The sequence below is a fragment of the Haemaphysalis longicornis genome, unplaced genomic scaffold (genome assembly GCF_048455015.1).
Source record: "Haemaphysalis longicornis isolate Haplotype H1 unplaced genomic scaffold, Haemaphysalis longicornis Haplotype H1 scaffold_3, whole genome shotgun sequence".
Classification (NCBI taxonomy): Eukaryota; Metazoa; Arthropoda; class Arachnida; order Ixodida; family Ixodidae; genus Haemaphysalis; species Haemaphysalis longicornis.
The window spans coordinates 167,326,279-167,351,170 of record NW_027526335.1 but is presented as its reverse complement, the minus strand read 5'-3'; the positions used below and the strand labels follow the sequence as shown (position 1 = coordinate 167,351,170).

Below are 24,892 nucleotides of genomic sequence, written 5' to 3'. Positions count from 1 at the left end.
AGTGCATTACAGGAAATACTCTTTTTAATGCACTAAAACATCAAAGCCGGCGATTCGGAGCGCAGGTGCTGCTGCTCCTCACGAGCGGGCTGTAGCAGACGACAGCATCGCGAGTCCCTAAGCTGACGTCAGAGCCAGAGGGCGCCACTCAAACATCTCACCGCCATCAGCCTTGCGGTTGGCTGAGGCTGGAAAAAAGCGCTCGCAAGTTACGCAGGGCTTATAACTGCATATAAGCTTGCAGAACGAGCTACACCCGCTTAAGTGTTCTGCGTATTCATTTTTGCAGCAGTAAGAATGGTAGGGTGAAAGAATTGAAGTTACGAAAGCACACCTAAACAGAAGTAGCACTGCGTACCGCTGTTGGTACTGCGCGCACTATGTGCTGCACAGCAGTCTGGCGCTTTCGGGCTGTCTCACGCGACACTGGCCAATTGGCGTAAGTGAGTCTTACGCGACCCTGTTTGTCAAGCATACCCTATGTTTCACGAAATTACTACTACCTACCGTAACAAGCAAACAAACAAACAAAAAAACGAGCCAGGTGCAAATACGGTCAAAAACAAACCAAAGGTGGACAGTGGTGTGGAGCAGTATGGTCTTGCCATCTCGAAGAACTAACGGTAAAGAAGGCGTTCCGCAGTCTGCAACAGATGGAACAGTGCACTTAAATTTCGCTGGTGACGTCATGACAGACGTCACAAAACAAACAAATCAAATGAAAATTTTAACCTAAATCGCTTAGTTTCTTATTGAATAAGGTATCACCAGTTACCGGACAAGCTCGGGGGGGCACTAGAAAACACCAAATCTTTTGAATGACACCAACATGTATTTTGACTGCATGGCCCCTTTAAGCCGGCTTAGGTGCTTGCGATAATTTCAGTGTTCTACAACTTTTACGTTTCCAATTCGTAGTGTTGTAAATTTTGGGGAGCGGCCACATTATCATCTCAAAGTTCTAGACTTCTTGCGAATTCCCCAAGTTGGTATGTTCCTTGAAGAAAGGAACACAGCAATACCTTTGGTTCTACCGCTCGCGAAAGGGTGAGAGCGCAGAGCTTGTAGGCAGTCGGCTGCTACTAAGAAGACCCAGTTTCAAATCCAATGGCATCACACATACAGTTTTTACTTACTCTTTATAGCGGCGGCAGCTTTCTCGGTTGGACGACAACAACGACGGTTCTGGGCAGAATGGGGCACTTAATGCTTCTCCCTTAAAACGCTCCCATTCCAAGCTGTGAGCATGGTTCGGCAGCGACACAAACAGGAGCAAGACACAAAGCACGGATGTTTGTAATTAGTGGTTTAGCATACTTCGCAGTAATTAGCTTAATGAAAATTGAATGAGCACGAATTCGGGGATGTCCGCTGTCTTTGCGATGCTGATTCAATGGCTTCAATTGATGGGTAATGGTACTTGCGTAGACAAAACTTCTGACAGTTATCTACTGCTTTCAGCAATCCAACGTCAAGTAGTGTGTGTTGACATAGGTTCAATAAAACAGCCATTTTCTGTATTTATAGTCGTGGAAAATCCCATTTATTGACAGCAGACGGAAACTCACAATTATTTACAAGACCTTGGTGAAATAATTATGGCAAGTACGTATAGCGTTCAGTTGCAGTTCGATCTTTGCGGCAGATACAGCTTTCTGTTGGCGGCTTCGTTGATGCTATCAGAGCAAGGAAAGCACCTCTGACCCTTCATTGTCTGACAGTTTTAGGCGGTGGAATAATGCACAGAAATTAACATGAAAACATTTGGTTTGCCTTGTATGGTACAGAGGCAGATGTAATTTAAAAAAAGATAAATGTATTTATATAAGCAACCTTGACTGGGCCAAAAACACGTAGAAGCACAAAATGTGCTGTTGTCAATACGAATGTATTTGCACGAAGTTAATCCGCTTCATTTTAACGCTACCTTGTCGCAGAAAAGCCGGAGGCGTAGGTGGCATTGCCCGTCAGCAAAAACTCCCGTGGCGCCACCTTGCGGCGCGCACCGAAACCTTCTGGATCCCAAAGCGTTGCCCCAGCAGATAGCGCGCGAGCTGGAGCGGAAAGGTTTCACCGCTGACAGGCGCCGTACAAATAAAGGACTGTTGGGTCATGACAGTTTCGTCACTGCGTCTCACGAGAGCACCAAAAGCGACGAATAAGGCGATGCGAACGGGACCCGATGACGCTATCGCTTCCCACTATTCAAGGCGAAGCTAGAGGCGTCCTACAGATTTTATTCGGGTCCCTAAAATCTGTCTCCAAACTTGCGATTGACTGCTGGCACTGCGAATTAATTGGTGAATTCGTTGAAAAGAAGTAGCCAATGTTGACACTGTGCAAGTACGCATCCCTCCGTACTCGATTTCGTTACACCTCACGCCCGCATACTCCACGAAACCGCCATTAACGATGCTTATAGCAGTTTCGTTGCTCCTGCAACAGAGCTTTCGTACTTTAATCCACTGTTCCCGTTGCCAGGATAATTTTTCTTGGTTTTTCGGGACATGAAAATATTTTTCTTTGTCTCTATGCCTACAAGTTTATCGAGAAATGTTTGTAAAATGACAGGAAAGTATTTCAGTGACGTTATCGTTATTTTCATCTTGAAAGGGTGATTTTTCAAGCAACCTAGAAGTATGATTAACACTATGCAAGCTCAGAAGAAACCAATGAAATTATAGTACTTTATTAGAACACGAAGAGCAGGCATGATGTAGGGTTGAGTTGACTATTGGCTCACGGCGGTGACGGTGTAGCGAACCACCAGATGGCGCTAGTTCTGTACACGGTTCGCAGGTTCTGCATATTCAAGAAAAAAAAAACGCAGAAAAATATCGGAATTTTTTTACACCGTATAGAACGCCTCGTGTGTGTGGTTCGCGCATTATTTTTTTTTTGACGTCACAATGAACAGGGGTAGTAGAATTTTGTTATTCCAGCGACGTATTTTTAAGTGAACAGCTAAAGCTCAGTGTAATAATTTATATTACCGTGTGTGATAGGTTATATATACCTGTGAAAGAAACCCAAATCCAAAAGGAAATATGTATTACTAAATTATGATTGTTACACAAAAGCCTAACTAGTACAGAAAAGCGTCGCAGAAAAGGTCCAGGGGTACTTATGAGCTGTCGAGAAGTAATTTTGCGTTTCGATATGAAGAACTTCGGAGACTTAATTCGGTGAGAGCACGTTCACCTCCTTAATTTTCATATATATAGTGGGAGCGACGACCGTTCGGCAAATCAGCGCTTTATCACGGTGTTGTACCGCGGCAAAATAGGCGAGAGTACGCGCACGCACATACTCTGCTAGTGAGCCGAGTCTGCTCCGCGGTTCTCCTCAGGGCAGCACACCCCCTCTTTTTCTAATCTTGCAAGGCCGTTTCGCTACCGCCTAAGGTATACCTAAGCAGCGTGGGGCACAAGTTACTTATATTTTGCTCTGCCTACTTATTCATCTCGGTTGCCCCTTATCTGTGTGCTCCAGAAAATATAGCATCCAAGTATCGGCATTAACAAAAATGAATATACACAACTTGAAGCCTTCTAGTAGTACTTTATTCACCGTTTAGGTAATTGCAGCAAGCAAGTGCGTATATTAGAGGCAAGTTGTTTGCCAGTCGGTCATAGTCATGTGATGGCACTGTGTGCCACCGACTGCACAAACTACTTCTTAGGACAAAAATGTTAAAAAAAACCGTACATGAACACCTGCAATAAAAAAATTGCCCCCACCTCCCCGAAGGGAATCGTGAGGAAGTGCGAATGCATTTCTTGCGCCGAGAGTACACGGCGTAGTAATTCTGCCATCGCCTTGAGAGGCGCAGTACCGGCGAGGGGGAGCTGTCAGGCGAGGGGAGAGGCGCGCGCCGAGGGTGAGTGCAAACCTAACGGGGGGAGAGGCGCGCCAGCTGCAGAGCATGTGACGTCACGGCGCGAGGAGAGGGGGAGCAGACGCACAGGCGCCAGCGCGCGGTCACGTGGGAGTGTGACGTCACGGCGCGAGGAGCGGTGCGGGAGCCGGCGCGGGCGCGCGCAGCCACGGCGCGGGAGGCGGAGCGCGCGCGGGTCACGTGGGGTGTGACGTCGCTGCGCCGTTGCTACAGACGCTCCTCTCCGCTCCTCGCGCCGTTGCTAGGGGAGAGGAGGAGGAGCAATGCGGACGGCGGATTCAGGGTCACTTATAAAGTGCATCGCACTTAAAATAAAATTAGGTTTGTAGTAAAATACAGATTAATAAAGTGAAAGTACAATAAAATATATTAGTTGCATCTGCTTGCCCCCAGTAGCCACCGGCGCAGCAGCGGAACGAGAGAACGCACTGAAAGATGTGCGACGCCCTAGTCGCTAATTCTTGGAGCGCGATACCCTGGACCGATTACGTCACCTAAGTAATCAGCAAATGGCATCAATCACATTTTTAAAGCGTTTTAACCCAGCCCCGAAATATTATCATGAGCTTATTCCTATCACCACAGCTCCGTTTTGCCCGAGTTTCGCTCAAACTCTGGCCTTCTGAAATAGCGCCTCAGAACATCATTAGCCACGACAACACGCAAATTTAAATGCTAACCATTGCACATATTTGCTCAGTAATGAAAAAAGGGTTGGTTTAGGACATCTCAGATTACATCGAATTGCTGTAAACGGTTTTGCCAAAAATATGTGGCTTGTTGTTGCAACGATTACTGCATGCAGCGTACAGATGCTGGATAAACTCATGAACCAAACATCTTATGCCGTGGCGTAATTGCCGAGGACGGGGTAGCTCCCGGTGAAGTCAGATTCTTTGAAACCTGGCTCTGCTTTAAATGTCTCGACATTCGGGGCGCACGTTAAATTTCGGGCAGATGTTTTTCTCGCAAGTGCGAAATTTCGCGCTTTGAGACTCAAGTTGGACTATTTTGATTTGCGGGCGCCCCCGACGTCGATAATTATTAAGTACGAATTCGTACTAGTTGTTCAACAGGCGCGCGGATCACCGCTGGCGTTTGAAATATCTCCAACTTAACTCCGTAAAACGAATTAACTGGGAGCTCACGTGCGATAAGAGTAAGCAGAAAGGCAATACAGCGTGCGCCGATAAGAAAAGGTCGTCCGCTCGCTGCTCGGAGGTGTGGAAGATGCGGGATTCCATTCCAATCACTGACTTCAGGTCACTGACTTGAGCGTCAAGTACGTCGAGCTGCGTGTGGGGTGGCCGCGCAGATGTGCATTTGAGACCCGCTTGAAGCGCGGATTAAAAGACGATGTTCCCGGCAAAGTGAAATGAAGGCTTCAGTTCAAACAAGTATCTTGAATATAATGAGCACCTAACAGATATCTTTAGCGCCTAGCGAATATCTGAAAAGGGCAGGTGCATGCTCGAGCAGAGCACACGGGAAGCTCCGACAGAATGTACGCCGCCCGCATGCAATGTGTCTCCATTACAATGAAAAAGCAAGTGGCTGCTGACCTGCAATGTAGTAGTCGTCTTGAGCGAAGGGCTTTGAGCAAACATGCATGGCCTGCGTCACTTTTTACAATGTGTAGGTTCCGCCTCCATACCTCCTCGCGAGGCACAATGTCTGCTTCTCGCGGGAAGTGGTAAAAGTATCGACTGCTGTAATTCCATCGTACCGACACATCGAAGGGGATGCAACAACACTCCTTACCCGTCCGGTTTATCGTCTTCGGGTCTTCTTTCGGCGGTATTACACCAACTACGCAGTTACGACTATAAACAAGTGGGTGTGCCATTGGGAAGTCCGCAACCGCAACTCATTAGGGCGTTTCTCGCAGCGGCCGCTAGGTGAGCGCAAACACGGAATCGCCAGTAGGGAAGAATGTCGCCATCCTCCCCATTTCTGACAACGAGCTTAGCTTAGCTTTTCATATATAGCGCATCGTTTACAAGGCATGAATAACGCTGAAAAACACGAGCGTCTCTGCAGGCTGAAACACCGCTACCCGCGCGACCGCGGCAAGCATCTGCCTCCACGGTCGGTAAGGAGCCCAGAGTGCGGCGTGTATGCACGACACTGTATACACTGCAGCAGCTAAAACTTTGCCCCTCCCGGCAAAGCGGGACTGTTGCGGAAAATCAGTTCATAATTGCTTGAAATGGGGTTATAGTGCAGTGAAAGATTGCGCTGGTGATCGTGGTTGGTGCATCTTTGTAAAGCGGCGATTGAATAACTGCTGTGTTGCTAAGCCTTTCCTGCAGACCTCGAAGGCAGGGATATAAACCCCCTCCCCCCCTCCCCCCCCACCCCCGAAGGGTTTCGACATCCCTTCAAAATCGAAATTCCGGGTAATCGCATGTTCGGAGGAACCGGTTCTTCGTGACAGCGCCGCATGGAGAAACATTATAGGGGATTGGTAGTCGTCGGTGGCATTCTTCAATTGTTGATTGATTGATTGACTGTAGGGTTTAACGCTACGATGCAACGCAGGCGATGAGACACGCCGTAGTGAAGGACTCCGGATTATTTGGATTACCTGGGATCTTTAACGTGCGTAGAAATCCCGTGCACACGGGTGTTTTTTGCTTTTCGGCTTTATCAGGAAAGCCGCGGAAGGGAATCGATCCCACGTCCTAGGGCTCAGAATCTTCAGTTAGTGTCGTGAGTGAGCATGTTGTGTTTGGGACATGGGCGTCGACAGGGGGGAGGGGGGCAAAAGCGGCCCTTGCCCCCCTCAAGCTACGCCAGCCCTTGGCACTTCCTCTCAGCACCCCACCCTCTTCCCTGGCTATTCAACGCGTTTGCCCCCTTTTAAGAGAAAATCCTGTCGACGCCCATGGTTCGGACCCCCGTATCTGGCATTCAAACGCTCGTTTCCGCTATTTTAAAACTGACGTGCCGATGCGAGCACGGCCGACGAGAGGAGCACGGCCGCCGGCACGCGGAGACGATACGGGCCGACCGGCGGCCGGCTCCACTTAGGAGTAGCGGTGGACGGACGGGAGCGCAAGTAAAATCACAAGCTATGGAATCATGCTTAGGGCCTTTTGAAGTGCCCCATTCTGTGAAAAACCGCCGTTGTTATAACGTAAAGAGAATGGCCGTCGCTGAAAAGGGTAAACAAATGAACAACACTGTGATTCGATGGCATTTCAACCGGAATCACAGCAGCAGCCCGATGCGATTCCACTGTGCAATCTACGGAATTTTTTGTCTTTATTCTGTGTTATTCAGACATCTCCCACAAAAAAAACGTATCCTCACAGTGAAAGATAACAAAAATCGGTCACATTTGCATCAGACACATATGCAACTTTGCTAGAAACATTGCACATATTTCTACGCATTGTACATAGCATTTTGTGTATACGAAGAGCGTGCTACTCTTTATGTATACAGGGGTGCTATCTCCGGACGCTGCCAGCTTGCAGAACAAAAGTTGCTCTTGTGGTTCCCTTATTCGTGCCACATACCCACTTGTGGAATCGGCCATCAACCGGTAGCTTTCAGTAGATAATCAGAATCACAAAAATTCACAAAACTGTGAATAGGAAACGTAAATTTGTTGAATAGTGTGCGCTGCGTGACTTCTGAACGTTGTGGCATGACCTGTAGAACATGGGAGCCCCGATAGCCACGCATAAACTCTGAATCTATAGGAAGCTGTGGTGTGTACCAGTGTGGCTGAATTCAGGCCGTGAGACTAAGAAACTAAAAGGCAATGCCTATTCTGTGGAGCAGTGGATGATGATGATGATGATGATGGTGGTGACCGCAGGATAATGTGCATCATTATCTGTGGACCAGACCACGGGTTTATGTACCATGGTACACTTGATCCTTATTTGTCTACATCAGCCTCAAGATACCAATCCGCACTTATATAAATAAATAATGAGCAGCCGAGAACAAGTTATGGCAAAAAATTCACTTGAAAAAAAAAAAACAAAAAACTACGTAGCTGCTTGGACCTGGCGTTAGCATGAAAACCCAAGGCTCTACCAGAGTCCGTCAATGCTTTACCAAAGCGCCACGGAAACAAACGAGCGGAGCCCGTTCAACATAGGGTCAAAACAGAACATAACCGTGCAGTCTGGGCAAGAGAATAAAGCTGAACATTATTCTGTTGTCTGGTCCACATAATAAGCTTGCCGAAATAAAGCGAAGAAAGAGAAGGAAACTCCGCCCTCGGGACTCAGCGAGAGCTGATCCGGAGAGCGAAGATCGGGGCAGCTGAAACTGGGGCCCTGGAAAGAGACGAAAGCGAAGGAAGAGAAGCAAATGCGATGTTCGAGCAAGGAAGTTGTTCGCATATGTACACCCAGGATTTCGCCTTCAAAACAATGCAAGTAGACTTAAGTGCCCCGAGTGACGAAGGTGTGGTCTACAGCTTCATCACTGCGGCATTAATGTGCATCTTGGCAATTAGCTGTATATGTTCGTATATTACTTTTGTAAACTTTTTTCTCTCCCTCTCCCGCATATTTTCGGGAATTGTTCGCTACCATTTCTTTCTTTCTTTTTCTGGTTCATTCTTTACACAAAAAGAAAAAAAAAAGTGCGATTGATTCCTCTGTCATAAGAATAGGTAAAACACGAAAGTGAAATGGGCAGCGAAATCTGCGGCTGAGGATGATTTGCGGGTCGGCCGCTATCTCGTGGATGTACTTGGCGAGCGACGTCCTGCTGGCGGGTCGCTTCGGCAAAGGTGTACTGGCGGCATTTGCGTGACGAATATGACGTCAGTGAAATCTTGCTATATACCTCTGGGTGTATACCGGCACAAACCCCTTCCGTGTTAAAATATAAAACGCGAAAACGAACAACCCTAAGTATAACGCACACTTTAGTAATAAAGGTTGCCTCCCTGCAAGAAGATCCTGTGTGCAGGGGTGCACCATTTACAGGCCGCTTGCTTCGTTGTACTGGCGTCATTTCGGTGTTGGATATGACATCAGTGAAATGTTTGTGTATCCTGGAAAAAACACTTTCGTGTTAAAAAATTGTCGACTGGGTTTGCTTGCACCTATGACGCTATGTTTTCTGCTCTTGTCGCAGCATAAATTGATATGCCTTATGTGTGTCCCACGGCGCTGTATATTGTTGACGTGATATTGGTGTTGTGTAATCTGTTTAGGCATTGCGGTTTTGTTGTTGTTCTTATTTTACTCGCATTGTTTTCTGAGGGATGAAATGTTGTTTAAGTGCGTACCTCGATGTATTTTGCAGACTTTATTATTTTCTTGTTTTTTTATTTTAATTTTTTGCATTATCCCACGGTCGCTGCGCCTCTGATCTGCCAACCCACTCAGGAGCACTGCGTACTTAGGTGTGGCAGTTAATTTATCATGTACTTAAGACAGTAAATATACCATGTACTTAAATGTTCAACAAAGCTTTTATATTATTATTATCATTATTATGTAAATATTAAATGTTTATCTTAGCAAAGTGATTTAGCGCATGGACTACGAGGCGTTAGCCAAGGCGGGCACGTGCTTATGCGCACATTTGATTGCTACGAAGACCACGAAGCCAGGGCCCCGGAAGGCTGAGCTTTAGGCTACGACCATTTCACGTGGACATATGTTAAAAATGTTGAAATTCGGGTCTCACGTAACGAAGGTAGACCTTGTTTTTGAGGCGCTCCGCAGCGCAGGTCTACAGACGGATATATGCAACCTTGCAATCATTAACGTACGGTGAAATATTGACATACGGCGTTTTTATCCTTGTCATAAAAATTTCCTCGGGGAAGCTCAGCCTGGTTGCGTGCTTTGAAGGCTAACGCATTATGGCTACCCCGAAAATACTCACCAGGCATGCGCTGCTGCAATGTGTGTGCGTCTGTTTGCGCTCATTTCGTCGTTTGGTGCGAATTACTTCGACAGGCATACTGACTAGTGAGAGAGAGAAAAATTCTTTAATGAGACCGCAGAGGTCAGCTCTGCATAATGCTGGGCTTGCTACTTCAGATGGTTGGTGAACATGTGATGAGGGTTATATGCTTACATGAATATTACAAATAGGAAAAAGAAAAAAAAAAACGAAAGAAACTCCACCAGACGGACACACACACACACAAAAAAAAAACAATAAAAGTCAGAGGCAATCACAGGCCGGTGTCGTGTCCAGAGTCTCTTAGAAAACGCACAAGACCTTTAAAACCCCGTACCGCACTGTCTTCGCTGTTCCAGGGGCCTAAAAAGTCCATGTTGAGAGTTCTCGCCCGTAATAAACTTCGCGCTGTCATTCGCGCCGAGTTGAAATGTGGGCAAACACAGAACAGGTGTTCAGTGACTTTTCGTACACCGCAAAGCAGACACAGAGGTAATGCTATCAGACCGGTTTTGTTTAGAAAGCTTGAGGTGCAGGCGATGTATAGAACACTCTGTTTGCCTCGCTAAACCGTGAAGTATACGAAACGTACGCTGCGGGTCAATAGCTTAAAGGGGGGCGTACTGCAGGTCCGGGTTCCGGCAGTGCTGTAATTGCATGCGCCATCCGAGGTTGTGGCTATACCGTTGAAGTCCTCTTTGGATAAAACGAGTTGTGCTGGGGAGCTCGTGGAATGGCCCTCGCGCGCGAGCCGATCGGATATCATATTGCCCGTGATGCCACAGTGTCCTGGAAACCACTGCAAAGAAACAGTCTGCCCGTTGCGGAGTGCCTCTGTGTGTATGACGTTGATTTCTTGTATCAGTTGGCCTTGATTACTTCCTCGCTTAAGAAGCGCTTGTAGCGCAGAGCGGGAGTCCAGGAAAATTACCCCAGATTTCGGAGGGCAGTCCTTGACAATCTGCAGCGCAGCTCTTACTGCTGCCAGCTCGGTTTTTGTAGCCGATGTCTTGTGGCTAAGCTTTTGGCTCACAGAGACCCCCGCAGATGGTACACTTACACCTACGGCGGAAGATTCGGATGTCACGGACCCATCAGCATTTACGTGTGTATACCCGCCATAGCAGCGAGATATATGCTGAAGTGTGTAGTAGGTCAAGGTCGGTGGAGGCATTGCTGACTGTTTGACGATTCCAGGCACTGTTGTTGTTATTGACCACGTAGAAAACTGCCAAGGTTGTAACTAGGGTCTAATAGGACGTTGATAGTAAAGCGGCAGGAATTCCTGAACGTTACTTGTGGAACTATGAGCTAAATGATGGGCAAACGAATCGCTAACATGGCGGAGGCACTCACGGATATCTTCTTGTCTTAATAGTACCCTGGCTGAGAGGCATCTCACTTCACAAACTGTCCCGATCGTTGAAGTGCACTTAGCGAGTCCCAGGCAAATACGCAGAGCTTGCGCCTGTAGTGCCTCTAGCTGCTTGACGTTGCTCTTGGACAGTGAACAGAGCGTAGGTAGGCTGTAGCGAAGCAGACCGATAAAGAGTGCCTTGTAGAGTCGTAGCAGCGAAGCAGCGAAGCAACCGAGCAACCCCATGCAGTGTGTGCAAGCATCCGTAGTATGTGCAAGAAATACTGTAGTTTGTCCTTGATGCATCGAATATGATATGTCCATGACATTGACCTGTCAAATACAATGCCCTAGAATCAATGGCATCGCACATATGGGTAGGTTCAGCCTGCTACAGGCCATAACGAGACCTGTTGCGTCTTGTAAATGCTATCGGAGCGCATATTTCAGGAGAAAGAACCAGACTCCAATTTTCCAAGTATCGCGCCAATTTTCGGATCGCCAGTTGCAGCTTCGCCCGTATGCTTCTGTGGTTTCTCCCTGAGCACCAGACACATATATCGTCAGCATACAATGACACATTCACGCCAGGAGGTAATACTTTTGGGAGACCAACAAGACAGATGTTAAAGAGAGTGGGGCTAAGGACACCGCCTTGCGGAACAACTTGTCTTATATTGTGACGGGTAGTAACTCCGACAGCAGGGGTCATATATACAGTCCTGTCTTGAAGATAGTCCCTTAGCCACATAAACATCTGTCCTCTGATACCTGCAGCCGTCATTTCTCGGCAAATAGCAACGTGGGCGACACTGTCAAAGGCAGCTTTGATGTCCAGAAAGGCAGCTACGACAATGTTCCTTAACGCCATCTGCTGGGTTATGTCTCGTCATAACATAAGAACCTTATCCATGCTACTCTTTCCACGGAAGAAGGCCGACATTTGTGGTGGATAGACTGCCCTGTTTTCAAGGTCCCAGACCAGGTGCTAGAAAACCTTCTTCTGCATAAGCTTGCCAACACAGCTCAAAAGTGTTATTGGTCGGTAGGAGTTCATGTCCGCTAGTGACTTGCCCGGTTTGAGAACTGGCCTCAAGGCCGACCTTCCAGGTGGCAACGAGGCCCCCTGAGGTCCAGGAAGAATTGTAGATGGAGAGTAACCGCTGAAGGGCCTTCTCACCAAGAAGGGCTAACGTGGAATAGGTAATATTGTCAGAGCCTGGTGCTGACGATCGGTTCACAGACGCTAAGGAATTAGGAATTAAGGAGCTCCCGCACGGTGAAAGGACAGTCCAAAATCACAGCATTTGACGTAGAGAGTCCGGATGTCTGGAAAATTGGCACTGCAGTGAAGGTGGAAGCGAAAGTGATCTTCCTGCAGTACGATTCTGCCACTTCAATCTCACTAAGTCCGCTACGTAGAGCCACTGATTGAAATGGGCGCATCTGACACGGCTCCGACTTCAAGCTTCTGACTACGCGTAGTTTGTGCAAGAGAGGCATGCTATTTCAAGATATCTGGTGCACGCCCTGCGCTTCCAGTGCGACACATAGCGATATAACGCGCCCCACCTCTCGAACAACCTAAACATAACAACAAATTATTTACGAAAAGAATACGCAGAATTGAGATGAGAGAATGTTTTACAAAGACATCTCAGGTCTCACAAAAAAAGCCGCCCTCCCGCATCTTTCCACGGGGGGAGCTAGAGTAAATGCGTCGCATAGGGGTGGTTGTATTGCGTGAAAGTTGCGTAATTGGGTAGTTAGTGGTTACCGTTTGGATGTGGGGAGGGTTTGGAATGCTGAACTTGTTGACGGTACTGTTGCTTCCATCGCTTATACTTCATCTGAAGCCAAACGAAAGGCAAGCAAAGACGCACTTGACTGAAGTTCGAACGCACGCTCCGCCGCTTATATACACTGCGCGCGCTGTCGAGGGAGAGGAGTACGGGGGAGAGACGCGCATGCGCGCACCTCCGTACACAAGCCCGCGACCTTTCCACGCCCCCCACCACGCTGTTGTCACGCAGCTGTCACGCCGCTAGAGAGAGAGAAGTGACTGGATGGAAGAAAGGAAAGGAAAGTGCACTGGGGATATTATTGAGCTCAGTAGGGAGCTCACCTGCATACAACCCAGTGCGGTGGGGAGGGGAAGAGGGGATAAAAGACTTGGGAGGAGGCTAGGGGTGGAATAGAAAAGGTGTGAGAGAGAAAGACAGGAAGAAAGGAGAGAGAGAGAGAGAGAGAGAGAAAGAGAGAAGAGGAAAAAAAAAAGAAAAGAGGGGGGGGGGGGGGCATTACATAAGCGACGCCGCTATCACGTGTACACCTGCCGCTGTTGCTGCAGAGCGCGACGGAGCGCACGGGGTAACTACTGCGCATGCGCGCGGAGACGCGTTCCCGCCGCACCGCCGCCGCTGTTGTTGAGAGCGACGAGGCGCACGGGGCAGCTACGGCGCATGCGCGCGCAGACGCGATCCTGCCGCACCGACGCAGCTGTTGTTTAGAGCGAGGAGGGTACGGGGGAGAGGCGCGCACATACGCCTCGACGTGACGTCATGAGCTGCGGACGCCTATGGACGGAGGAGTTGGCGAGCCTAAGAAATGCTCTGCATTAAAAAAAAATTGGCTTGTTGGGGCTCGAACCCGCTACATTTCCCCCAAAACACACTATTCTACCCCTGAGGCTATTGGGGCATTTTTTTCTTTGTTACATTTTCTAACAAGGACATTCTTTATAAAATGAACCTCTCAGGTTGAGATAAACAAAAGGCCGCGCTTCGGGGGCCGTCCTAGTCCCACGGTATTATAAGCGGTATTATATACGGTATTATAAACGTCCACCGGCATTTTGTGATAAAACTGCCGCGTCTGGCACCACATTCCTCTAGATAACGTGAAGCTAGGCAACCTAACCTTAACATTACATGCCATAACGCTCACAGAAGAAATCATTTAAAACACCAAAACAAACCAAAGCCATAAAAAATATAGTTCAATATAAAGATGAGAAAAAAGAACAACCGTGGCAAGAGCCAGTCTCGAACCCCCGCCATTTAAATCAAGAAGCTACGACGGATCCCTTACACTACAACGACTTTTTTTATTGCATGGGAACCTAACCAGATAAGCTTTAAATTCCCACCTTAACTACAATAACGGTACATTCACTGACACATATTTTAAAAGTCCGGCAGGCACACACACTCCTCAAGAAGATGCAACCAGTCCGGCGGCTGCGATTGCGCCGAATAGACACTGCACACAAGCGCACATTGTTCGCGAAAAATTGACTTAGTTCCACGAGGTTCCTCGTCATTGCGGTCAATCATGCGACACTTCCATAGGCTAAAAAATCCGATCAGCACGAAAAGGTCATATGGCTCGGAACAGTTTTTCATCACTTGCAAGAATCGTTGCTGTAGGAGGTGATGTCTATGTCCTTTTTAAGAGACCACTGCAGAACATCCCAAGAAAAACACAGCATCCCGACATAAAACGACAGATGCTTTGGCTAGTGCTAGCCTAGTGTTAAATATTCGAATGTCGTCGGACAGCACTCTAGCCTCGCCTGCAGTGATCTGCTAGAGTGCCGTCGGACGGAACTCTAGACAGTGCGTACATAAGAAGCCTTTGCCAAACATTCAATTCGCGAGGGAACTCAGACAGAACAGCGGAGCTTTTTCAGCCGTTGCACAAAAGAATAGAAGCAGGGTTCCAAGCGAAGCGGTAGATGGCGCTGGTGCGCACAAGAAATTTCCGGCTTGTTTTCACAAGGGAAACGACTCTCGCCACTGGCGACTCTTCAAGGGCACAGATTCGCCAGAATTCTCTGCGACTGAAGAGCACGTGTTCTACTCTCGTGCTATCACGTTCATGTGTCACGTGATATGAAACCAGTGATGCGCACCACAAGGCTAACTCGTATTCACCGATGGAAGCAAGCTCCGACAGCGCTGTGATGACGGACTCGTCTTATGGCCTGAAGAACATGGTTCAACTCTAGAACCAGCTCAAATGCGTTCACTTTTGTGGTCAATTTCCGAACCCAATAACGAAAACAGTGAACACAAAGAGGCAGGTTTTAGACAATCACCTGGCCTGTAAATAGTAGCACCTGCTACCGTGGGCTGAGTAGCGCAATGTCTTGGCCCATGGAGCCAACACGGCGAGTAACGAATAAAATTTGGTTAAGGGAAAAAGACTGCGGTTGCTCCCTCTGTGATAGAAGTCGGTAAATCTACCGCTGAACATATGCGGGTCGGCGGATGTCTTGGGGGTTTGCTTGGCCAGCGACGTCCTGCTGGCGGGTCGCTTCGGCAAATGTGTACTGTCGTCTATTCCGTGACGGATATGACGTCAGTGAAATCTTGGTGCATCCAGGCATAAAACGCTTTCGTGTTAAAATATAACACCCGGAAACGAACGGCCCTAAGTACAACCTACTCTTTAATGCTTCAGTAAGACGTGTTGCTGGGCGAGTTGGTTCACATTACATAACTAGGGGAGTGCCATACTGTTAATTTTAGTTCGCCGTGGCAGCCGCTAAGAGTACCGGCGCTGGAAAGGTCCATTTAACTTTATAACGCAGGAGTCGTTGTCGGTTCTCTCTCTCTTTTTTTTTTGCATTTTCAGCTAATTTTAATTTTCACAGCTTAAGTTAGTTTTCGATGTCCTAACTTTTTCTGTTCGTTAGGTTGTGTTAGATTCGTTTATGTTAGGTTAGTTTAGTGGAAGGCAAAGCAGTGCCAGACTACGGTGCCTAGTATATTCTAGCCAGTACAGCCCCACGGAAAATTTTGCTATAAAACAACGCCTATGGGCGTTGCTTTACTGGAGGGTCTGTAATACCGTTGGACGGCATAGAGACACAGCCTCATATAAATGCACTCGACTTCCTTGAAACGGTTTTTCGTGTAATATATTAGTTGAGAATCGTTCCTCAATGAAGTTTTATTCTTTTTTTCGGCATCTCCTATTGCATTGAAAAATAACATGTATTTATCCTGCAGCAAAGTATGCATGCAGACTTCAGGAGTGGCCTACGTCGTCTTCTTTACACCAACCGCGGCCGGAGCCCCGCTAGCCGTTCCCGGCCCGCCGGGCTCCTGATTTATTTATCTGAAGCAGGGGCTTCAAACGCGCTGCCCGTGGGCCGCACGCGGCCCTCGGACCTTTTGCTTTGAACCAATTTATTACAAATGTTCTTGTTCGCCATTCTGCGTTATTTTAGGCCAGGGGATGGTTATGCGACATTGCGAAAAACGACTGTTTATTTGTTGAATATTTGCTGTAACATTTGAACCTTCCGGAAGCTTCGCTTTAAAAACGCAGAAATGCAAAAACGAACAACTTCAGCCGTGATGAGCAAAGTTCGTAGCAAAATATGAAAGGTTCGTATAAAAATTGACCATCAGTCCTCAGCTGTTAGGCAGTGAAGCTGTTAAATACTAATGAAAATGATGTTACAAACTGAGTTACAAAAGCGCTTTGAATTGCGATTTCGCAATACAGTGGACTCATATTAATACGAACTTCATGAGGACCGCAAAAAGCTTCGAACTTAACCAAGTGTCAAATAAACAGAATTTCGCCGTGGTGGCTCAGTGGCTAAGGCGCTGCGCTGCTGAGCCCAAGGATGCGGGTTCCATTGCCGGCCGCGGCGGCCGCTTTTCCGATTGAAGAGAAAAGCGAAAACGCCGGTGTGCTTGAGATTTCGGCGCATGTTAAAGATTTTCATGTGGTCTAATTTATTCCGGAGCCCTCCAGTACTGCGCGCCTCATCGCCTGCGTAGCGTCAGCGCGTTAAACCTCACAATCAATCAATCAATCAATCAATCAATCAATCAATCAATCAATCAATCAATCAATCAATCAATCAATCAATCAATCAATCAATCAATCATAAAGTACCATGAAAGCATTGCCGTAACCACGCTACACGTCTTCCTTCTTGATTTTGGTCGCAACCTCAACTTTCCTCGGCAATTAGAGCGAACGACATTGCTTGTCCTGAGTGTTAAGACTTATCGTTAAAGTTGAAGCCTGAAGCGTCCAGCATGCAAACTGCTTACACGGTGTTGTGTGCTGCAACATAGTGTACAAAGAACTTTGGGATGCGTACGTTGGCGCGAGTTTCAGCGGAACTGGCTGCGCGTGGCCACAGTTGCCATGGCGCCGACATAACACAGTGCAATGTGATGTTTTGGCGCCGAAAAAGTTTAATTTCATCGAGAAATGACAGCCACCTGTAGTTTTTATTCAAAATGCCTTCCAATTAATCGACATAATTGGTTTTGGCTTCGAATTACCGGGCTAGTTTTCCATTGAATTGCACGTATAATTGCCGAGACCAGCTAGAAAATCCTTTCAAGTTAAGCGAAAATTCTAATTAAGCGACTTTTTTATTTATCGAGAGTCGGTTGTATCTTGTTTGCAAGCGTACTCACTGGACGTATTCTAAAGAGCCCAAGGAACACAATACGATTGTTATTGGCGATTTAAAGTATTTCTCAGTTCAATATAGTAATCAAGTTTGAAATGGCAGCAGTTTTATTCTAACAGACAAACATGAGGTTGCCTGTTTTACGTTGTTTTCGAGGCGCTAATGGAATGTCTTAGAAGCCGCGGCATTATGTTCCTTCTATCAAAACTGCGACTGGTAATTACCCGTGATATCGCAAAACTCCCCACGTTCATGTAGCCGCCTCAGAAGCCAGACTTCATTTATATGTTTCGGGGTCTCCTTACCAAAACAAGGGTTACAGCCATTTTCTGTAACCATTCTCATCCCGTAGATCTGCACATGTTTACAACAAAAGAGAATTCCTCAACGCTTATATTTTCACTGTGAACTACCTAATAACGACAAGTAAATAAACTCGCCGTGATGAAAGATCTGTCAGGAAACACCATAATTTTCCCCGAGATGTCTATGCTGGATTTAAAGCCACAGCAGTTTCCCGAATAAGTTGGGGCTTTGTTGCAAAGCGTAATCTGTTGAACGATCCTGCTGACATAACAGGGCAAAATAGAATGCACACGAGCGAGCGACTTACAGCTCCACTGCAAAAAATAACTTCGCTGCCACCTACTCGCAAAAAATGGGGTGTAAGAAATAGTTGAATAAAGAAAGACCACTCGCAGCTTTCATGTTTACCGCAATTCTTCCAGATGCGATTACTATAAAGTTACTGAGCGGAGTGCAACGACCTTTCGCACAGCCAATGATGGGGCAAATGCTTGCTTTGTGCGCAGTTTCAAGTTTCTAACTTTGTTCTCCCAGGATTCATGGCCTTTGAAATATTCCTTTGAAGTGTATGAATAGTAACTTTTGATATTTAATGACGCGCAAACTGTTTGGATTTTCATATCCGAGTCCTCTCCTTGGTCAGAACGAAATGTCACTTTTTCTTGTGAATTAACTAGGTTCCCGTCCAGTTATATTTTTCAGCAGGAAAGCTGGCAGTCGATCAATAATAAAAGAGGGAGACTTCGTTGATATTCCGTCTTGCACGCCAACTGTAGGTTGGGGTGGCTTTGCGCGCTTCGGGGGACTTCTCGTTGCCAAAGTGAAATGAGGGCTATGAAGACGAACTTTATGACAACAAAATTTATGCACGAATATTTACATTTGTGCAAGATAGTAAAACAGGGAAAATCATTTGGCGACCTGGGAACAAATTCCTGTTCGCCGAAATCCGATAGTTTAGAGCACCATACAGAAAAATACCGGAGTACTGAAATATTTGTCCAGTCGCAGGGACGGATTTTTCACCTTCACCCTCGCATCCGTTATCCCTCGGTCGCCCACGTCTTCCGCTTCGGCGCGTTCTCGGAAAACTGGGCCTTGAGCTCCTGAATGGGTTGCTTCGGCTAGAGGACGCTGCAGCGCGTATTAAGAGACACGAATGGTTGCGGTGGCCAGATCCAAGTCCAAAAGTTCTAGGCGAGCTCCCGCGGGAGCCGGCGCCATGCACGCCACTTCCCCCTCTCCCAAGTGCTGAGAGGAATTCAGGGAGGGACAGGTGGCTTACCTTTGGGGCGAATGTCCATCGGGATTTAGAATTCAAAATTTGGGGTACAAAAAAAGAATAACACTTGTTTTGGGGCTATTTCTGCAATGCCTTTTCGGTGCATGAACATACCATTACACGCACAGTTAAGCACCCGCACGTTCCAGTGCAGGGTGATTTCGGTACAAACAGGTTATTCAGGAATCGATCATAGAAAAAAAATAGCAGTTGCAATGAATTGTCAATTTTTTATGTTATCAATATTTTATTTATCCCGGCATAATCATAAGTGCATTCAATTTCTTCGAAACGATAATTGTGTATTAAAGAGGGTTCCTAAATCGCGTTGTATTGCTTTGTCTTTGGACAGTATCTCCAAGATCTATTTTTCTAAAAACGACGTCTGTTCTCATATTGTAATATTTACGCATAATTATGAATCTGCATACTTTTTAAACAATTGAAATTGTAGTTACTTATTAAGGATCGTTCCTCAATCGTCTTTCATGTAATTGCCTTTTTTGTAAATGTTCTTTGAATATCAGCGCTAATGACTGAAACGAATTACTGAAATTGCGAATTTATGAGGACTTAGTTATGCCCTCTGTTTATTTTTGGAATTGCGAAATGTATGCATTTCTTATTCACGGTTTAAACCTAATTATGGCCTGTACAAAATCAATACTACTTCAATGGTGAAAAAATCTTGCAGTCAATTCGTTCTTGCTTTCACACTTAGGCATTTGGAGAGTGCAAGTAGTTAATCAACGGGTTATTCATGGATGCTAGTAAACAAAAGCAAACCGATAAACACAATGACCACCCAACAACAAGAAATACAAGCACGCGCGGTTCCTCCCTTTGGATGTAATGACTCGTTGGATCTAGTGATGCTTTGGATCTAATGACTCAGATGGATATCTTGACTCGTTGGATCTATTGACGCGTTGGATCTAGTGACTCGATTGGATCTCTTGGGTCGTTGAATCTTCTGACTCGGGCATCACGTGACCTAGTGGATCTCCTGACTCGTTGGATCTAATGACCCGTTGGATCTAGTGACCATAAGCGATTTCACGACCCCAGATGAGAGGACGCGGCCGAAGTATTTACGCCGAGGTGCCCTATAGTGTGGCTTATGCCGGCGAACGCTGCGAAGTAAACGCATTTTGCTGACGTGAGCATGAAGCTTTTACTAATATATTAGCCGTACTTGCTCTAGCGCTTTTAGACGCACGTATCCGTCCATACCCGCCGCAGTGGCTCAGTGGCTCAGTGGCTAGGGCGTAGTGCTGCTGCGCCAAAGAACACGGGTTCGATTTTCGGCCACGGCGGCCGATTTTCTGATCGAGGCGAACAGAGAAAACGCCCGTGTGGACGACATTTAGGCGCACGTTAAAGATACCTAGGTGGTCATAATTTATCTGGCGCCCTCCACTACGGTGCGCACATTTCATAATTGATAGACGCCGTCAAAGCGCGTAGGTGAAAACGTATGTTTATATTGTAGGATATTCGGCGGCCATAGAACAGCTTTGCTCGATGCAACCGAGGTATGCAGTTTCTTTTTGAATGCAGAGCATTTCTTTAACTCACGATGTCACCCGTTCTTGGCGTCCGTAGTTGTCCGCATCGCTCGCAGGTGCGCCCTGTCGGCGCGATCGTGGCGTGATAAAGGCGGTTGTCGGCGAGGCTGGAACGCGCTCATCGCCGCGCTATCTTGTCAGCCCCGCTCCTCTTCGCCTACTCTCCGCTCGCATCGCGCGCTCTCTCCGCGGTCGGTTCGCACCCAACACGGGGGGGCGCGCGCGTCGCGGGATCAACAACATCTGTGGTGTGATCGTGATGTCAGCATCGCGCGCGCGTGGCGCGATCGTGGCGTGATAAAGGCGGCTGTCGGCGGGGCTGGAACGCACTCATCGCCGCGCTCTCTCGTCAGCAGTTGCCACAAGTGCAACAACATTAACGTAACGCAAACTACTTAACGTCGTGCGCCCCCGGAAATGCTCTGCATTTGATCGTGCCCCTCGCGAGGGGGATGTTTCTTCCATCAGAAAAACGGCTATCGCTGGCGGGAATCACAGCCGCGTCCTCGGGCACAGCATTTCTTCCACCCGTCGTCTTGTCATCATTCACTCAGTTAGGACGGTGACGCTGCTGAGCCCAGAAACGGCCGCCAAAGGGCTGCGCCCTAAAATAACAGCTTCAATTTCTGTACATGACCTCTTTGTTCTTTAGCGTGCATTGCTAGAAGTTTCGTCTCAGAAATTTAATGGAAATATCTGAAACATAGAGGGTATAGATTCATAAAGCTTTATAGTGTAGGTTTGAGTTTTCGAGTAAACTTGAGAACCTGTAATTGCTGTAAATTTCGGTACTTTATTTATAACATGCCTTGGAAGCACAAAAGCCCCTTCTGTAGTGTTTGACAAAACCCTAACTATAAATGCTTGTACCATGCACTGTGTGGACCTACAACTCCACACCCTATTCATATTTTTCTTGGCAAGAGTGAGTGCAGTGATGTTTGCAGTAGCATAATATGGTAGATAGTTGCGGGCTTATCGTCGTAACAGCTTGTCAATACGGAACCATGTGTACACTGCGGGCCGTCATGTTGAAGCATCCTGTTCAGCGAGGTGGTTACTGCCTACTACAACTTATTCATATTTATGTTGACACAACAGCCCGCAGTGCATGCATAGTCCTTATTGAAAAGTCGTGACGATAAGCTTGAAACGTTCCACTGTGTTATGTTTCTGTAACATCACTGTTCGCACTCTTGGCAAGAAAAATATGATTGGGTGTGGAGTTGTCAGTTCACAGAGCGCATGGTGCAAGCATTTATAATTATGGTTGTGCCAAAACAAGCTACAGAAGGGGCTTTTGTATCAAGTATTCTTAAAGCTGGAGTAGTGCTTCAAGGCATGTTATAAATAAAGCACCTAGGTTTGCAGCGAGTACAGGTTCTCCCTGATTCGGAAAAGTTGGGACTAGAAACGGACGTCCGGTGGACACCCAATATCCGCATTTTGTTATCCCCTGGACGTCCCTGTAAATTTCGGTTTGGAAATGTCCGATTTTGAACATCCGCCGGATTTCAGAAAATCCGGCTGGGACGTCTGTCGAACGTTCGTAGGATGAGCGATTCCTCTGCATCGGAACATCCCACGGACGTCCGTAAAACGTCCGCCGGCTTTCTGCGGACACAGAACAGAACACAGAACCATAAAGTACCTGTACGAAGCGAAATGATTCCTCAAATACACCGAAAAGATCAAGTAGCGTCCGTCTATCTATGAACCGAAATAGTTTTCCCAAATCATCGCAAATCTTAAACTGAACTAGCATGAAACCAACACCGGACGGAGTAGGAAAAAAACATGGTGTGCGAATATTATTAAAACGTAAACAATATAAAGCGACAAAGGTATCACAACCTAAACGCAAAAATAAAACGATGGTTAAAAAAACGCGCTCGCTTCGTTCTTCTCCTAGTCTGATTCTTTCACTGGTGCTTTGTGAGAGCTAGTAGGCGACTTTTCTCTCGACTTCATGGCCAACCGAAACACTGAGGAGCTTCCCGATGACCTTCCCGATGACCGTCCCAGTGACCTTCTTGATGACTTTCCCGGTGATTTGCCGCATTCGTGGCTGCTCTTCGGCTTGCCGGGCTCTTCAGGCCGTTCTTTGATTGTTTGTTTCATGTGGTCCATGCGCCGCTTGACCACCGTGGACGCCCGCCGGGCGGCTGACTCAGCGCACTCGACCGTGGTCTCATGGGGCAAGCGACGCATGGCAAGAACCGCTGCAAAGAGCAGGGCGCCGGAAAAGGCGAAGGCGGCGTCCTCACGACCGACCTTCTGGAGCACCAAGGTCACGGAGGTGACCACCGCTCCCAGGCGACCGCAGGCAAATGTCCAGCAGGCAGCGGTTCCACGCACGGCCGAGGGGAACAGCTCAATGGCGTAAACAAAGCAGAGGACACTTCCGAAATAGTAGAACGCCTTGGCCAGTATCAGGAGGACCTCGCTGGCGAGGAGGAACCCTGCGCCCACCGCAATTCTCATGAGGCACTGAAGTATGCCGATCACCATGAACCAGCCACTGATCACGGCGAGCATTGTGAGCCTCCTGATGAGCACGTGCATCACTGCGTAGACTGCAAGCGTGGTGAGGAACGAGGGCAGGTGGAGCCACACGCTCCTCCGATGCAGCGGCGAAAAAAATATCGCGAACGCAGCGAGCGTTATCGAGAAAAATGAAAAGCACAGGAACAACGCGCGTTGCCGGATTGAAAGGCCATGGAGCAAGTCTTGAATGGTGGTGAGGCGGGCGGCGTTCGTAGACATGTCTCCCTTCAGCTTGTTGTGTAGCCACGCAGTGCTCGAGGTCGGGAAGATGTTCGACTTGGCGGCAGACAGCATGACATCCTCTGCGGACCTCAGCCGCCCCTGACCGGTTAGCCAGCGCGGAGACTCTTCGATGTAAGGAAGGGCCGGCAGCAAAAGCAGCGTGGGTAACACAAAAAGCATCTGCTTCAGTTTCCAGCCTAGCTGCACGGGTGTCCAGCCAACATACCACAAGTCGGAGAATACTACGCGAACCGTTCCGGCCAGGACGATGTGGAGCGGTCTTTTTGCGTGAGTTGTCACCTCGAAGAGAGCGACAAGGGATAGCGCCATGGTTACAGCGGCGCTTCCCCCGACAAAGAACCTCAAGGAGGCGTACACTACGTAGCTGTCGGAGAGGCAGGCAGCGGCAGTGGAGACCAGTAGTGTAATTATCACCACCAGCAAGACACGGAACCTGCCAGCGCTGTCCGCAAGGGATCCCGCAGCTATGGCGAACATTGCGCAGGCGCCATTGTGAACCAGGACCAGGACGGTGATGAGTGACCGCCTTTGGCAGACCAGGTTCCACTCACTTACGATGGTTGTGCTGGCCAACTGTTGTTCGACTTCCCACTCCTCGCAAGGTATGGTGTTGGTGTTGTTGGGCTCGTCCGGGTGCTCGAAGCGGAGGCATCGGCTGAGGCTGCCGTCCGGTTCCAGAGGGATGGCCGAGGTTATCCAGGGGGCAGCCGACATGTTGGAGTGCGGAGGGCGCTTGCACCAGTGGCCCACGTCTGACGTGATGAGGTGGAGGACGAAGCTGTTGGCGTTCATCAGGAAGAAAGCGAGGCTGCGGAAGAGCAGCAGCCTCCTTTGGAACGGGCCGTGTTTGAAGACGTCGTAGCAGTCGAAGGACTCGCACGTGAGCAGGTCCTTGGACAGCAGTATACTGAGCTGCAGGACATTCATCCCTTCGCAAGAAGGCTAGAGCGATGCGACTCGTGGGGATTTCGCGGCGTATCGAGTACCAACGGATCAGTTGGGGGCGGTGGTCGTGGCGGAAGATGGTGGTGGTGGTGGTTCCAGTGAAATGGCGCGTACCCACTCAGGGGGATAGGCCAGGAAATGGGCGCCTTACCGAAAGAAATTAGGTAATTTTTGAAGGGAAATGTGGTGGCAAAACGTTTATTGAGCTTAAAGGGAAGGGGTATAAGGGCGTGGTTAGCCTCCTAAGTCCAGGAGGCCTCTAGTCCGGGCTGCCTCCAGTGCGCGCCGCACCAGGGCGACCTGGCGCTCCGGTGCGGAGCTGGTCAGCTCGGACTCCCACTGCTCAGGGGAAGGGGAGGGGTGGGGATGTTATTATTAGGATGGATTATCAGTAGATAATTATTAGGAT

General features: G+C 48.0%; 1 protein-coding gene across 1 annotated transcript; it reads right to left on the bottom strand.

The window, feature by feature from the left end:
* Positions 1-22,656: 22,656 nt before the first annotated feature.
* On the bottom strand, positions 22,657-24,465 carry LOC144175519 (solute carrier family 22 member 7-like). The gene has a single exon (XM_077704597.1). The coding sequence runs from the start codon at positions 24,463-24,465 to the stop codon at positions 22,657-22,659; it is 1,809 nt and encodes a 602-aa protein (XP_077560723.1).
* Between the last annotated feature and the right edge of the window lie 427 nt (positions 24,466-24,892).